We start from the raw sequence: 17,540 nt of genomic DNA, 5'->3' as shown, positions 1-17,540 counted from the left end.
GGTTGTATTTGTGTTTGGGATGTGCATTTACAGGTGGTGCCCAGAAGGTCCGCTTGCGGGAGGACGTGCGGGGTGGTGTTGCAGCCATGACTTACTTTTTCATCTGGTAGTAGCCCTTCTTCACGGTCCCGAAGTTACCAGAGCCCAGTTCGTTGTCCTCCAGGGTCAGCAGCTTGCGGTCCAGGTAGACTTCCTTGGGCCTGATCTCCTCGGGGTCCGCATACGGGCTTTCATACACCTCGGTGTCCATGGGCAAGGCCTCTCTCTGGGCGTCTGCAGGGCGGTCCGGAAAACACAAGCTTAGGGCTGGACCCCCGGTGAAACTCCCATCATCTCCCACCCCCGGCCTCCTGCCCCCCCCACCTCCCCTTTCCAGACCTTGGTCACCTCGTGCGGTTACGGCGCCAGTGAGCACAGTCTCTCCCAGTTTGTTGGGGGGGGGGGGCAGTGAACAGCCCCTCTTCCCCGCCGGGCCCGACCCCATTCTTGCACGAATGTGCATAGAGAAAGGGTCTTTCAATGCCAGGGGCAAAGACGGAGGGAGGCCTTCCTACCGCATGTAAAAATTCTGACACGCCTTCTAATGAGGGGTGAGGTCTATGTCACGCCCCCTCGGCCCCCAGTGGCTTTTGTAACCGTGTCAACGTCAACCAACAGAATGTATGGGAAGGGACGTCTGTATACACTCGGGCGAGGTTGTAAAGGACCAGGAACCATCTGCACTGTTGGCTGGAAACATGGCTCTCGAGCTTCAGACACCACGCGAGGCGTCGGGCCGTCCGGACGCTTTCCACGCTGTGAGCAAGCCCACGCCAGCCCCCGCCAGGAGACGGCCGCGGAGGCCCCTGGACGAAGCAGGGGCGAGATGCCGGCCGGCCCCCGTGCTCCAGCCTCGCCCCGCCTCCCCCCTGCCCGGCGTGCCCAGACCCCTGACCCGCAGGAGACCCTTCGACAACCGCGGCCATTTTAAGCTGCTAAGTTTGGGGTTCGTTTCTGCAGCAATGCACGGACTGACCAAGCTCACCGATAAAAATGTAACCCGGAGTCACACAGAGAACCCGGAAAGGGTTCCCACTTGTGACAACCAGTCTGGCCGAGGGCTACGGGCGTCACGGAGGGTGTGGTGCGCCCTCGTGAACTGGGCCCTCCTGTGGCCTCAGGGCCCCTGCACTTCCCTCAGTGCGGCTAGAATTCCAGCCACCCAGACATCCCTTCCGTCCGGAGCAGCCCCGCGTCACCGCCCCTTCTGCGGAAGCGTGTTGGCGGTAGACGGACACACACACCCTTCCAAGGACGCGGTCCTAGAGCCGTGAACTGGCGGTGTTACCGGACGAGCCCTTCTGGAGCAGCAGCATGGAAGAACGCTTTCCGTGAGGCCGTGTCCCCGACAGGGAGGCCTCGGAGACCTCTTCATGCCCCAGAACACCATTGGCCCCAGGCAGGTGACACCCGCCACCGGCCACCGGCCAGCAGCGTCACCCATGCTGAGCCACCGCTAAGTCGGGCCGGCGCGACTGCGGTGCGGTGAATGGCCTGCGACCCACGAGTGCGTTTCTCACCTCTGTCCGTGGGCCAGGGCCCGCGGTCCGGCTCGTACGGATTGAAGGTCACGGCGCTCTCTGGCCGGCTCCCTTGGGATGTGGAGGCCTGAAGCACACAGACGACAGCAGGTCACTTTCCTTCACGGGTGCTCTGTCGGACTGATCTGCACAGTTACTTGCAGTTTCAAAGAATCACATTTGAACTTACGCAGAGAAGACAAACGAAAGAATCAGGAAGAGAGACAAAAAAACCACGTGGCTTATCTCATTCTTCGGGCAGCTGTTTGGACCCCGCGAAGGCTCAACAGAGCTCGTGCAGGGGGTCCCCGCTCACAGACCCTTTTCAATCCTGTTTCCACCTATCAAAAGATCCCCTGGATTCGTCTTCCTGGCTCAACTCTTTCTTTTCACTTTTATGTCCTATTAAAGTTATTTAAGAAGAAACACTGAGGGGCGCCTGAGTGGCTCAGTCAGTTAAGTGTTCGACTTGAGCTCAGGTCACGATCTCACCACTCGTGAGTTCAAGCCCCGTGTCAGGCTCTGTGCTGACAGCTCAGGGCCTGGAGCTGCTTCGGATTCTGTGTCTCCCTCTCTCTCTGCCCCTCCCCATCTCAAAAATAAATAAACATTAAAAAAGAAGAAACTGTGAATATCTACTAGCTGCTTCCACGCCCTCCCTGACTCCAAAGCGTCTACACAGTCCTAGTTTCTGCCTGTATCTTACCCTCCACGGAGATCTAGCTACGTGTGGGGGAGATGCCAGAGTGGGGGCACCGGCCAGTGAGCTATCGGTCCCATGGGGACGCGGCTGCCGCTGGCCAGAGCCCAGTGCTGCTAGTAATGACAATAATCACAGACCCTGTGCGGGGGGGGGGACCTGTTATCCAAACCCGAGGGAAAGGAAATCTGCCCAGTACCCCAAGCAGGTAACGGAAAACGGTTTGCTGGCCGTTATTAACGGCAACGACTCATTATTTATTTGATGTGCGTTAATTTGCATTATGAAATAAGAGGGTGTGGGGACGATCTACTCCTTACGTCCCTATAAACTTTCCCTCCTGAAAGTCTCCATCTTGAGTCTTCCTGGCCACCTCCACCCTCTCAACTGAAAACAAGGGTCAATTGGTCAATTTGGTTCATGGAAAAAAAAAATCACAATTCAAACTCTTTTTTTGGTTTGTTTTGGTGTGACTTGAATAGGGGTTTACATACCCATGAACCTCATCGGCGCCCAAACACCGGCCACGAAGAAGTGAAATACTGCCAGATTTTGGAGAAATTTAAAGAAACGGAGACATCAAGCTTAATTTTACATTGCCACGTGTTTTGCGTCACACAATGCATCCTCACCCGCCCTCCTGACATCACAGGACCCAGAACCACAAGTACGATAATAGAGTCACAAGGCACCGTGGCCACGCCTCGGCCACTTGTCTCCAAAACCTTGACCTCCTTGTTCAGGCCGACTACCGAGCGCCACGGGCCCACTGCTCACAGTGGCAAAGGCCCAGGTGACCAGGCTACGGACGCCCGCTCTCACGTGTCAACCGGTGGGCCTGGCTCCACGTTCTCCTCTGACTACCTGAGCGTTCCCGCCGCACTCACAGGAGAGGCACCACGTGTCGAGGGTGCAAACGGTGTAAGGCACAGTCGTGCATTCGCTACACCCAGGCTTCGTCTTGCCCACCGCTGGTGCTCCATAAAAATGTGCCAAACACGTACCAACGAATGAATGAGTGAGTGAATGAGTGAGTGAATGAATGAATGAACGAAGATAATGCCTCAAAGCTGGGAGATGTGAAGAATGAGTCAGTGTGATTTAAAAACGATTTAGGGGTGCCTGGGTGGCTCCGTCGGTTGAGCGTCCGACTTCGGCTCAGGTCATGATCTCACAGTGAGTTCGAGCCCTGCACTGGGCTCTGTGCTGATGGCTCGGGGCCTGGAGCCTGCTTCAGATTCTGTGTCTCCCTCTCTCTCTGCCCCTCCCCTGCTTGTACTCTCTCTCTCTCTCTTAAAAATAAACATTAAAAAATTTTTAAAAAAAGCTTCTTTTAGGTTTACATTTACTATCCTTTCAACGTCTCATCTTGGCTGCAGGTGGGAAACTGAGATCCAAAGACAAAACTTTGACACGAGGACCCGCCGTCCTGGGCAAGGGGAGGGCACCAGCACCCCTTCTCCTGACCTTGAGACCTGCCCTGTGACCCTTAGCGCAGTATCCTGGGGCTATAACTGCTTCACCCTGAGCGAATGTTCTTCAGAGCAGTGGACTTCACAAATTAAAGGCAGAAGGCAGTGACCTGACAAGTGAATCCCATGGGGAAGGATTGGACAGTAGAGGTGGGGGTGTGTAAGTGACAGGGATGCCAGGGCACCAAGAGCAGGTGGGAACCACCAGTGACGGCCACAGTGACATCGGCAGGGTGGTGCTCACCCCCGGTCTGCCTCGGAGTAAGGACCGACCCGGGTTGGGGTCTCCCTCGGAAGGTCAGGCAGGCCCCCGTTTTCAGCCGAGGAGGCCGTGTGGACCACCACTCTGTTACGAGCCTTCACGGCCTGACCGAGCCCCACAGGACACTCACTAACCACATCTGCTCCCTGGCTGGGCCCCCAGGTCCTCCTCATCCTCACTGGCGGGGGGGGGGGGGGCAGAGGATGACACTCTGGAGAATGTTCTTTGGAAGAAATGGGAGACTTTCTGTCGTGTCAGTTACCAGGGCGGCAGTGACACTGTGACGAAAGTAAAGACGTAAAACCAGTTTCCTGTCTCCTGAAGTGTTCGATGGATACGCCACTTAGTAGGACAACGCCCAACACCCTCTGGGATCGAGGGTTCACAGCTGAAAAGAATTCAAAGACTTTGTTTGTACAGAATGGGCTCTGAGGCAGGATGCTAAGTTATAAAAGTATTGATGAGTATTACAACTTAACGACATTTTAATTTAGTGAAAAACATACTGCGGGCCTATTATATCATTTATCATTATTCTTTCTGATTTGTGTCGGTGGTTTATTCCGCCCTAATCAATATCAGCGCCCTGTCTGCATAGAGAACAAGGTGTAAACGAAATGTTGGCAGGTGCGTTTTCCCTGTGTTTGCGGACGTTCCAAACAGAGCTCAGGCCCGCCGGCCACCACTAGATGGCGCTAGGTCCCTGCGTGTTCTGCGTCCCAAAGACCAACTTGCTGCCTTTTCTTCAAGTTTTACGCACGGAGGTGAAAACAGGTCACTCCACAACAATAAAAATAAGACCAGATTAGGTCTGAAATTCGAATCCCCCATCTCTCACTGGCCGGGCTTGACCGCAAGCATAACATTCTCTGGGAGCCGATGTGTATCTGGGGATTCAGAGGTGAACAGACGAGTAAAAAATACATTGTCCTCACAGCGCTGACAGGTAACCCAGCTTCCTGACCCGTGTGTCTGGAGCTGTGTCCTAACATCCATTTCTAGACCTTAATTTTTAGACTCCTTGACAGACATTTTGCAGTCAGGCACAGCAGTAATGAAGGTGGCCCCATATGTGTCACTGTTGCAGGGACTAAGAAGGGGCTGTAGGCCTCAGAGCCATCGCGGATGGGGCTCCGGTCTCTGGTGGCGTGACCGTGGTCCCAGTGGGGAGCAGGGACCCGCGGCCGAAGGCACACTTCCTCGGCCAGGGCACGGAACGATACCGAGTCTGCTTCAAATTCACGCCAACCAACACCTGAACCTCACGATTGATCGTCTCTCACCTTCGGAGCAGAGGTCCACAACGTGGCCCTTGACAGTGACGTGGAAACATGTTTTCTCAAGGGTCTGGGTCACTGCTTCGGCGTTACTGTGTAAGTGGCTATGACTCTACAACCCCTCTTTCCTTTCCTTCCCTCTTGCAACTCAGCCCCAGAGAACTGTGTATTTAAATATGAGACTTAAAAATACCCCCGTCACCAGTGCAGAGGTTGGCATGAAACACGGGTTTCAATGTGAAATTCTGGAACACGTTTCCACCGAGGTAAACATCCATGCTGTGTGGCGCTTTGAGGGCACGCGCCTTGGTGACGCGAGGCTGGGGTGCTGTCTTTTAAAATGCTGCTGTTCAGACTCTGCTGGTTCTCTGTTTGTGTGCTTAGCCAAGCACGACGAACATTCTGGTATCTGGTAGTGGTAGGGGCTTCGTTCATTTAAGGATTTCCAGTCTTCAAAGCAAGTGTGTGGAGGGGTAGGGAGAGGGTGAATCATACTTGCATTCATAATTTGACTTTGTTTCTGTGTTTAGGTGTGAAGATGTTCCTAACCTCGAAGGAAAATTTTAAAATATCCCTGCTCCTAAGTTTTTATTAGGACATCTCTAATATCTGATTAACAAGCTTTTTCAAGTCAAAACACACTTTTCATTAACCACCCACATGCTAGAATTAATTCAAGTTCTGACATGTACTTTTTGTGCCTGAATCATTAAAAACAACTCTGTACGTTGGTCAAATTAACAAACTCAAGAGCGTCATTTGCACCTTAGCTAACCAGACAGGGTATCTGACATAATTCCCCTAAATGCTTCCTCCTGACTGCTTCACGAATAGAAAATTCCTCTTCTATTTACAAAAACATAAATACCAGCTCTCCTAACATATTTCTGAATAGCGATTAAAATACATTTAATCCATAACTTAAATCACACAATGCTTCTTTATTGATATCTTTGGCATCTAGGGAAAATCAATGGATATTTCAAAAATGTTATAAATTTAAATAGGCAATAGCCTTTTTTTTTTTTTTTGCCAGAGACGTATCTTCATAGTATTAATCAGATTAATTAGTTTCTTTTTTAAAAATGCTTATTTATTTTTGAGAAAGAGAGGGTGGGCAGGGGAGGGTCAGAGAGAGGGAGACACAGAATCTGAAGAGGCTCCAGGCTCTGAGTTGTCAGCACAGAGCCCGACTTGGGCTCGAACTCACAAACTGTGAGATCATGACCTGAGCTGAAGTAGAATGCTCAACCATCTGAGCCACCGGACGCCCCAGATTAATTAGCTCCTAATCCTAATTCTAATTAGAAATTCTTTCTAATTTCCCTTTTTAAAACTATCATTAAATAAATTCAAGAGGTACAAATTTTAAAAGGCACGGCAGGGTTTACAACGAAACAGGAGTCTCCTTGACAGCCCTGTCTCGTACTCTCACAGCAACTGCTTTTACCGGTGTCGTTATTACTGTATTTCTTCCAGAACATTCTATATTCTATCAGCACATATTCGTCACTTGCAACTAACGCCGTATTTTGGAAACAATTGTAGATCTCAGCTGTCTCCCACAGTGTGAGTTTTATTGTAACTGGTTTCTTTCCCAGTGATAGACTTTTAAATGGTTTCCAGACTTTGTCAGTTATACGGTGCTGGAGTGAACGCCTTCACATGTACGTGGTTGTGCATACATGTAACAATATTACACACCTAGAGATAACATTGCAGGCAAGAAGTCACGTGTGCTTTTATTTCTGGTGGATGTTATGAAACGACCCTTTTTTTCGAGGCTGTATCGCTTCCAGCAAAGTGTAGAAGGGCTTATTAGCCTACTCCCACACCATGCCATCAAGCTTTTTACTTGGGTCCATTTCACAGATGGACATCACGGGGCACCAGAGGTTCAACCTGCGTATCTCTCGTTATGAAATGGAGCGGCTTCCCCTATGTTTACATTTTCCTATGTTTTCCCTATAAGAGAAATACAAATATATTTGCTTTACTAACAACTGCCTGCTGACATCCTCTGCTGTTAGCCTGTTAGTTAAAACTCTCACTGACTTACAGAATTTCTATGTATTAAAGATCTTAGCCTTACACGTGTGTCATTACCAATACTTATTCCCAGTTTTTTATTTCCTTTGATGGTATTATGTTCCTTATCCATGCATGTGTTTATTTTTAGGTAGTCTTACAGATATTTTAGGTAGTCTTAGTGATATATATTAATAGTTTAAGAAGAGGAGACATGTTTGGGGTGCCTGGGTGGCTCCAACTTTTGGTTAAGCGTCCAACTCTTGGTTTCAGTTCAGGTCACAGTCTCCGGTTTCGTGAGTTCGAGTCCTGAGTCGGGTTCTGCACTGACCGTCGGGCTCTGCACCAGATACCAGAAACTGCTTGGCATTCTCTCTCTCTCTGTCTCTTCCCTCCTGCTCTCTCTCTCTCTCTCTCTCTCTCAAAATAAATTAATAAAAACTTAAAAAGAAAAAGAGGAGACACATTCCTTTAGTGTGAAGATCTATTACGTCTTTTCTAGATCTCTCCGTATTCACCGTGAGTGACGAAGCTGGCTTCAGCCTGCTTGGGACAGGGAAGGGGTGGGGGTGAGTTGTCTCCTCCCAGGGCTGGGCTGCTGTTTCCTGGGGTGATGGCTTATTGATGTGTCAGTGTGGCTACTCTGAGCTGTAATCTTCATTATTGAATCAAATCATCATCTTGGTACTGCTGTGGAGGGACTCTGCAGATGTAATTGAAATCCCTAATTCGTTAATTTAAGATTATCATGGGTGGGCCTGGCTTAATCAGCTGAGAGTCCTTTGGGGAGAGTTGAGGCTTTGCCAAGAGAAAAAAAGAGAAAGGTGGAGGGCGGACTGACCCCCGGCTGCGGACGACAACCTTAAGCATCTCCGAAGAGTTCCGTCCTGCTCCTGAAGTTCCCTTCCTGACAGACGGTCTGCCCTACAGACACGGGACCCGCCTATACAGCCCCCATAATAGCATAAGGCGAGTCCTTGTGACAAACCTATGCTCGTATATGAGTGCACGCGTGTAGAGATGTGTGTGTATGTAAATATGTATGTACGCGTGTGTGTGTCTGTTTTGTACACAAATCTCCAGCTGGTCACGCTCCCTTGGCTGAACCCTGCGTGGTGCACTTAGGAACCACGTAACAAAGATACGCATAGAACGCTGTCTGTCTACAGTGAAACCACCCATCCCCGGGGCTGCACGGGGGTTGGGGGGCTGTGTGTTGACACATAGGGTTGGGCCACCATATAGGGAATCATAAATAAACAAATCATGGCAACCGGCCGTGTGGCCCACGTCTACAGGGGATCCCCCATGGCAGACAGGCAGGCCCTGTGCATGGAGGGGCCACGGAAGCCAGCAAGCAAGGGGTCTGGGCACCATGCATGCCACGCATCCTGCCCCGAGCTCTTCTACGCAGCTCTGTCGGGGGGCGGCGTCCGATTACAAACTCCTGAATCTTGTGTTTGACCATCAAACCCTTGTAGCAAGGTCGCAAAGTTGAACTACATTGTAATTACAGCCTTGAAAAGCTTACAGCTTGTGATTATGAACACGCACCTTGAAGCAGAATCCGTTTTGCATCACCTCGGTTGATGGGTGCCATCTGGCCCCTTCAGCAGGAAACACTGCTGGACCCCGGGCCTGTGAGCCCCCAGGCGGAGCCCTCTCCCAAGGGAAGGGGCGAATGCCGAGGCCACGCAGGCCAGCAGGCGGCAGTGGAAGAGCTGTGCTGGGGAGCATGGGGGACGCTGACCTCTTCAGGGCCACAGCCTCAATCACATGCCGGTCCTGGGACCTTCTAGCAAACGCCAAGCGGTGTGGCAAAGTGGGCACTGGACACAGAGAATGTGTCACCTTGACAACCTGGTCCCCGACTCCTAAAATGCCACCCTTAGCAAAGGCAGCCTCGAATGTAGCACCCCCCCCCCCCCCACAAAGCACTGCCCCCTCCTAGCTGAGCCTTCCTGCGGGCTGACCCACGCTTCCCGGGCCCTTGACGTTCAGAGAGCCATTCCATTTCATTCAGCTCATCAAACGTCACTCTCAACTCCCCTCTCTGGCCTGCCGTCAGTGCGACTGAGAACGCCTTCAGTAGGACGGCTCGCTTGGAACATTCCTCCTAAATGAAATCTCAGGACTTTTATGCTTTTTCGTTTCTGTAGTTTCCAGCAAGTACTGTAGCCAACTTGTATCCTGTGTTGATGCCCAACTGTATGTCTGGGAAAATGCCAATTGATGTGAACGTGGGAAGAATTAGTAATGAAAGAATTTTCTACCACCAATGATAAAAGCACAAAAACCAATCCATACATAATATATGTCTGTGTATCTATACACACACACACACACACACACACACACGCACATATATATATGGAGACGATTCCTTATAAATAAAAATCATTAAAATAATTCGGCTTCTTTCCTCCTAATCCAACCACACAGCCAAATATAAAACCCCTTCCTATGTCAACCTTACTGCCCCATAAAGAAAACAGCTATTTCTAATCCTCAAATGTCCACGTCTGTCTTCACGCACGTTCCACCTCCAGTTCCGTGCTGGAAGCCGACAGCCGTAACGCAGGTACTGTCGCACTTGGCGTCCACAAAATAAACCGTCTGAGGCGCTACACCCTGGCATTCCTCCCGGCAGCGTGTGATTTGTGCGACCGGCTCCCATTCCTGTAACACGGGATTCTGGCAACGAAGTCACGCGGCTCGCTTTGAAACGATTTTCCGACACGGGGCTCCCACTTTCCCCGTCGACCCAAATGACTTTCAAGCGCACATTCAGCAGAGAGGGCACGCTCGCGGCGTGGACTTGGTGGCAGTGACCAGGACCCACAAGGAAAGCACAGGAGCCCCGGGAGGGGGCTGCCGACCGGGGCTGCACACGGCAGACAGGAGAGCAGAGCAGCGGGGCGGGGGGGGGGGGGGGTCAGGACAGCACACGCGGAGGCCAGCGGGCACCGGAGCGGGGGTGCCGCGTACGGGACAGTCCTACCACTCAGTCAAGGACCGCAAGCAGGGGACGCTTTAGCACCTTTCTGTGGCCAGGCTTTGGGAAGGAGTATGATTTGATTCTTGAGATAATTCCACCCGCTGACCATGTCTAGAAACCATAACGGCAAAGAGGAATAGTAAATGTTTCAGAAAACAAACACGGGCTACCTTACATGACATACTATTTCGACTTGCTTTACAATGATCACCGCCAGCCCCCTCCACGTTCCGCTAAGAGATTCAGCACCAGCAACACTGGGTCACTGGGGAGGCTTCAGGAGAAGCCCACCACGTGAGCAGAAGGATCGGGAAAAATATTTTGGTAACAGTTTGCATGGAGAGCTGTAAGATCAGGGCTGTTATGTTAAATAGCTCCTGTATCATATAGATTACTGAATCACAAACTCGAGGCAAATCATTCTAAAGAATAAATCAGATGGTGCCCAATTCTGTTACATCTTTGGGGTGTTCGTTCTAAGGTGTTTGTGGAAATTCCAGACTAGGACACGTGGGGCATGTATTTATTTTTTTTCCCTGTATGTGTCTCACCAGTTAATAAAAAGGTTTTCCAGAATAGTGAACGTCCTGAAGCTACTGGGTGATGCGTGGCTACATACAGGCTTCATGTTCTTTTATGAGCTCTCAGCCCTGAGCCCTCACCCATCTCAGAGGAAGAGAAAACTGTTTCATGGAACACACATGTTCCAGTAGACTCTCCAGGCCCAGGAGCCGCGTAAAGCGTAAAATAAAATGATCACTCCACAGAGGTGCTATATTTTAGACGCTGGCGCCAAAGTTCACTGGTACTTTAGCAAATTCCTAATCGCCCCCATCCAGTGGCGGCTACTGGCCCCAGAGAGCCTCGCTGCTTCAACACAGACACAGCCTCTGAGCCGTCAACGGGCCTTACCTGGGGCAGAACGTTTATTCTCTGTGGATTTTGTTTTTTAAGGGTTAACAGGCAAATCGGGAGACGTGGAGCACACAACTCAGGATGGGGGAATTTTATACTTTAAAGGACACTGAAGGTGCACACCGAGGTCCCCCAAAAGGAGCAGGACCCAGTCCTGTCTTAAGTATAAACCTGTGTGTCAGCTTGGAACAGTCGGGAGGTAGGAGACTGGCAGGATTCTCTCTTTAGGGGCGTGTGCTGGGCAAGCCCACGTGGAGACATGGGGACAGGTGACATTCTCACCTCCTACTGACATGGAGGGAGAGGCCAGTACCTGCCTTCTCTGGGGGCTTCTCCTCGTCTGATGCAGCTGAGCATCCCAGCCCCTCCCCAAACCTCCTCCGCTAAGCTACTGCCAGACCGGCTCTCCTGAAAGGTCGAGTCTTCTGAGAACGATGATTTAACCAAGAGAGCTGGCGGGGGGGCGGGCTCAGTGAGACATCTTGCACCCCAGACTCACTACAGCGACCACGCACACGATCTCATGGATCGTGCACACGGCTCCACACAGATGGCTCGGGGCTGGGCCAGAGCTGGAGGCTACCGCTCCCGAATCCACTAGGGGGCGTCCTTCTGATTTAACACTGGGTGTCCCAGCCTAACCTACAAATAGCCTCCGCCGGCCTGGAACTAAAAGTAGGCTGATTCTAGCTGACAACCCCCCCCCCCCCCACCCCCCGGTCACAGTTTACCAAGGTGACAAAAGCAACAGTCACCTCTACCCTTGAGTGCTAAACCTTGCACTAACATATGGCCTCTTCACCCAAGGGGCAGTTCTGGTAACACTTACTGCAGGATGTGGACCTGGGAGGGGCGCCCGGGCTCCGAAGTTGATATTTCCTGGGTGGAGAGAGCACGGTCGGTTAGGGCTAAGTCCCGGGAAACCCGCAACACGCCTCCCTGCCCCCCACAGATCACTCAGCCTGACTGTCCAACTGTCCTGCCTGGGGCGCCATTTTTTTTCATTGTCTCCTCTTCACTCGCCTTTCTTACCCACGCAGTTAGGATCCGTCCGTTTTCTAAGGTTAAAGTTATTGGCTACATTTTGATTAATTGGACTGATCCGACAACATTTTTTATTGATCTGTAAAAGTAAGTCCTCATCCCACCTGAACCTGGGACAGGCCAAAAGGAACACGAGGCTGATTGCTGTCAACATCTGAGACACGGAGTTTCCAACATCAGGGACTCACCTGTCTGCCCGCCAATTTTCTGACACGGAACTGTAAGAACTCTTAACAGCCCATCTGCTTTATAAGAATAATGCTCCACTAGCTGAAAAAGAAGAAAGTAAGAGCCGTGCATAACAGAGGCAGGAAATGGAGAAATCCCACCTGGGGCAGCCGACTCCCCTTTCAGACCTTAAGTGTGGCTCGAGGACAATAAAACATGCTTCCTTGGGAGCTCATCCTGTTCCCTTCCCGTGGCCCCTCCCCCCGGCCTCAGATTCTGCACTGAAGTCCACATGCCACCTCCCATCTGGACTTGACCTCATTCTCCCCACACCCTTGCATCCACCCATCCACTCACCCATCCATCCATCCACTCAACCATCCATCCATCTACCCACCCAGCCAGCCAGCCAGCCACTCATCCGTCTATCCACCCACCCATCCACCCACCCACCCACCCATCCACCCACCCATCCACCCATCCACCCACCCATCCAGCCAGCCAGCCAGCCAGTCATCCATCGATCCATCCATCCATCCATCCATCCACCCACCCATCCACCCACCCATCCATCCATCCACTCATCCATCCATCCATCTACCTACCCACGCAGCCAGCCAGCCACTCATCCATCCATCCATCCATCCATCCACCCATCCAGCCACTCATCCATCCACCCACCCATCCATCCATCCACTCAACCATCCATCCATCTACCCACCCAGCCAGCCAGCCAGCCACTCATCCGTCTATCCATCCATCCATCCACCCACCCACCCACCCATCCACCCACCCATCCACCCATCCACCCACCCATCCAGCCAGCCAGCCAGTCATCCATCCATCCATCCACTCAACCATCCATCCATCTACCCACCCAGCCAGCCAGCCAGCCACTCATCCGTCTATCCATCCATCCATCCACCCACCCACCCACCCATCCACCCACCCATCCAGCCAGCCAGCCAGTCATCCATCCATCCATCCATCCATCCATCCATCCATCCATCCACCCATCCAGCCACTCATCCATCCACCCACCCATCCATCCATCCACTCAACCATCCATCCATCTACCCACCCAGCCAGCCAGCCAGCCACTCATCCGTCTATCCATCCATCCATCCACCCACCCACCCACCCACCCATCCACCCACCCATCCAGCCAGCCAGTCATCCATCCATCCATCCATCCATCCATCCATCCATCCACCCATCCAGCCACTCATCCATCCACCCATCCACCCACCCACCCAGCCAGCCAGCCACTCATCCAACCATCCATCCATCCATCCATCCATCCATCCACCCACCCACCCATCCATCCACTCATCCACCCACCCACCCATCCATCCACCCACCCACTCATCCACCCACCCATCCATCCACTCACCCATCCACCCATCTACCCACCCATCCATCCATTCATTCACCCATCCATCCAACCATCCATTCCATCAGCCCTCCCTCCCTTCCTTTTTCAATAGCAAACTCCATTTATTTGTTTATTTCTCCTACATCCGTATGATGTTATAAAAACAAATTCAGCATGCTAGCATTTCTTCCTTTATTCAGTCATTCATGCTAAGCCCCAAGGCAGGACCAAAGGCAAACTAAGATGAATGAGGCATATTTCCTATTCCTGAAGTGCTTCCTCTCTTGATGGAGAGACAGGTAAAGGAATCACAATATACTATTAGTCATCGGTCAATGCTGTACAAGGGCTGTGGGCAAAGGCTTTGGAGGTACCAAGTCATTCAGCCCAAAAGTTTCAGGGAGAAGATGTCAGAGCTGGGTCATCAGGACAGGGTCTTCTAGAGAATGACCTTATGTTGACAGAATGTGGCCATCCTTGGCTAACAGCTCCCAGAAAACCATGACTCGATGTCCAATTGGCCCATTAAAAAATTAATTAATGGCAAGTAGATTTATTTGTATCTCATCAAAATTACACAATAAGAAGACAGCCTTGGTATTTCATATTTTCTTCTCTCAAACAGACATCTCTTCAGACAACCTAGAATCTTCATATCTGGTATCTGTTCCTTCTCTGTTTATTGGTACCTTTTCCAGTTAAGGACCCTGCTCTTGAATCTCCTCTCAAAACTTACTTGCTTGGGTGAATGTTTGTATCTGTATTTTTTTTAAGTAGGCTCCATGCCCAAGGTGGGGCCTGAACTCACGACTACGAGATCAAGAGTGGTATGCTCTACCGAAGGAGCCAGTCAGGCGCCCCTGAACGAATATATTTTACCCTTCCAGGAAGCACTCTCTTTTTACGTCGTCTTTTATTGTGGTAAGATCTACCTCTAAGCAGGCGTTTCAACGAGACCAGCCCTAACACGCTTCTGAAATAGACACAGAGGCTCTGCCCGCTCCATTGAATGTAACAGCGTGTCCTCGGGCTGACAGTATCGAGGTCCCTCCAGCACTGAGGTGCCTATCCATCTTTCCAGTGTCATTCAAATATCTCGTGTTTTCTGACACTGTACCGACAAGGGTGCCTGGATGGTGGGCTTGCACATGAGCGTTTCCCTCCTGGGCAGGGGTCAGCAAACTTCCTCTACAAGGGGCTGGACAGAGATAGTTTAGGCTTTTTTCAGGCCACTTTCCCTGTCACACAGTCCTTTCTTAAAAGAAATCACAAAAGCACTTTGAAGTATAAAAACCACTTCTTCCATAACTATACAAAAACAGGCCAAGGGCCAGATTAGGTCCTGGTTTGTTGACTCCGTCCCCAAAGTAAGCCAGTCCAGCCAAGTGTAGCAATTCCCAACTCCCAGGGAAACAGCTCGGGGCTCCTGGGGGGGGGGGGGGCATGAACAGCAGCCCCTCACGTGGCTCTCAAGAAAAAAAAACACTGAAATCACACCTGTCAAAATGGAAGACAGTGCTGGCCTTCTGAGGCTCTTTCTTAAGCCCAAGGGCTAGAAAACACACACGGGGAAAGATATTAAGTAGGGCTGGACACTGACATGCTGGAGGAATCCACGAATACGGGTAGAATCTTGGGAAGAAACTCCCACAATTAGAGACGGTTAACGCTGGGATGAGGCAGTGTGCTGACCTTGGCACTGTGCGTGAACTCACACAAAGGAAATGGTCATCCCGGAGAAGTCCAACGGCTCTGTGGCCATGTCCTCGTCATGACACCGGGATCCCCGAGCAGTCGTGCTGGAGGACAGACCCGGGGCCCTTGTGTGCACACCATCCACAATTCTTTTTTTTTTTTTTTTTTTTTAATTTTTTTTTTCAATGTTTATTTATTTTTGGGACATAGAGAGACAGAGCATGAACGGGGGAGGGGCAGAGAGAGAGGGAGACACAGAATCGGAAATAGGCTCCAGGCTCCGAGCCGTCAGCCCAGAGCCCGACGTGGGGCTCGAACTCACGGACCGCGAGATCGTGACCTGGCTGAAGTCGGACGCTTAACCGACTGCGCCACCCAGGCGCCCCCATCCACAATTCTTGTAGGAGGTGAGAAATGCTGCTGGGAATTAATACCCACCAGCAACGTCCCCTACTCAGCTCTGAGCTGCATTGGGCACTCGTATCTGGTAGGCTGAACGCTCTCTCAAACTGGTGCTGGTGAGTTAAAGCAGAGCCCGTGGCCACTAACGAGCCACACGGCAGACGATGCCGGTGTTACGACCGATGTGAATAAATACCCAAACACCCGGCATTCAGAAAAGAGGTATTTCTTTTCCAGCCACAGCATTAGGAACCAGAATACGTCAGGTGGTGGTTACTGTGCTTTCAAGGAATGAGAATCCTTTCTGCCAGTTTTCAAACAGATGGATTTTGAGCGGAGCCCTTTCCTGCTATCGGCACCGGTGAGGTTTGGGGTGTGGGCACGTGGACACAACCCTCATCGCGTTCCTCACCCACGAAAGCTCCATGTGGTGGCCACTCGGGCCAGCAGAGTCCCTGGGGTTTCTCTGCTGCTGGACCCAGGAGATTACAGGGTGCCTGGATGAAGTGATATGTGCAGCACGGCCACGGCCATGGCTGTGGCCACGTGTCGCTGTGATGGAAATGAAAACAAGCAGTGTGTTCCCACCTCCGCCCGCTGGAAAGTGCGATGGCATCGATTCCCTGCTCCTTGGTCCCTGTGTGTCTCCCGAATTATGAGCCATATTGGGGTTTACTAGAGGTTGGGTGAAAAAGAATCCCTTTTCAGACCAGAGCTGAAAAATCCTGAATCACCCCGGGAGCGCTGCCCTTTCTGAGTCTCCTTGGTTTCCAGAGCTTCCTTCTGCAGCGAGCAAGCACCCGATGCTTTATATAGAGCGAGAAGTGCGCCCAGTCCCCGAGGCATGGCCTCCTGTTCACCTCTGAGCACAGCTCTCCAGGGTGGCCGGCGGGGGTTGGGGGGCCCTCCATGGTGCCCAGAACTTCTGGATTCTGGAGCCTCGTGCACCTGACATCCCCACCTCTGGCCCGGGCTTCCGGGCACCTGAGGGTTGCAAGGAGCCCCTACGGGGACCCAGGTGGGCTTCCTCCCACGTGAGGATGGCCCATACCTGCCAGAGCGTGTCGAACTTCTTCCCGTCGGGGATGGAGAGCTTCCCCGTTTTGTCCTTATCGATGCGGTAGTGCAGTACCTTCCCCTCGTGCAGCAGGCACAGGGCATAAGACCCGTTGTCGTTCCTGTCCCGGATCCTGCAAGACAGGAGGCGGCGCGTCAAACCCACACCTGCCCCATGTGCCGCCCGCAGTGCCCGACCTGGGCTCCGGGGCTTGGCCCCCGCGCATAGAGAGGCCCGGCCGGACCCTTGGGTGGGCAGCAGGGGGAGCCCGGGTTCTGTGGGCGAGTCTCCGTCCACCTGGGGGAGCCGCCCAGGCAGGCCACCAGCACAGGGCACCCACGGCACAGGGAGAGTCTCTGCGCTGGCCTCTCTTCCCCGAGGTCTGCGTCTGGGGCACAGTCCCAGAAGCCGCAGCACCGCCGGCCGGCCCAGCCCCGGGTGCGGCGTGGACGTGCCTGGGAAGCATCTCACGTCGGAAACCTGCCGACCACAGATGGGGGGGGCGAGGGCCCCCTCTTCCCAGGGCCTTTGGGGCCCTGGCATTTTCCACAACGAGGAAACTAAGCCCCCAAAACGTTTCGCAGCGTG

The 17,540-nt window shown here is 52.2% G+C and overlaps 1 protein-coding gene across 2 annotated transcripts in view; it reads right to left on the bottom strand.

Annotated features, from left to right (window-relative positions):
* SYK (spleen associated tyrosine kinase) overlaps window positions 1-17,540 on the bottom strand; it is an 85,974-nt gene that overhangs the window by 20,073 nt on the left and 48,361 nt on the right. The window contains exons 4-9 of one of the 2 annotated variants that reach the window (XM_086684842.1): window positions 16,947-17,085; window positions 12,444-12,525; window positions 12,041-12,090; window positions 10,339-10,407; window positions 1,560-1,647; window positions 96-273 (exon numbers count right to left, since the gene is read on the bottom strand). In XM_086684842.1, coding sequence (XP_086540968.1) covers window positions 96-273; window positions 1,560-1,647; window positions 10,339-10,407; window positions 12,041-12,090; window positions 12,444-12,525; window positions 16,947-17,085 — 606 coding nt within the window. The remainder of the gene's footprint in view (window positions 1-95; window positions 274-1,559; window positions 1,648-10,338; window positions 10,408-12,040; window positions 12,091-12,443; window positions 12,526-16,946; window positions 17,086-17,540) is intronic. The other variant, XM_086684843.1, reaches the window with a different exon arrangement.

The sequence above is a fragment of the Puma concolor genome, chromosome D4, assembly GCF_028749965.1.
Source record: "Puma concolor isolate L17-30 chromosome D4, mPumCon1.1.hap2, whole genome shotgun sequence".
Lineage (NCBI taxonomy): Eukaryota > Metazoa > Chordata > Mammalia > Carnivora > Felidae > Puma > Puma concolor.
This window is presented reverse-complemented; position numbering and strand designations above follow the sequence as displayed.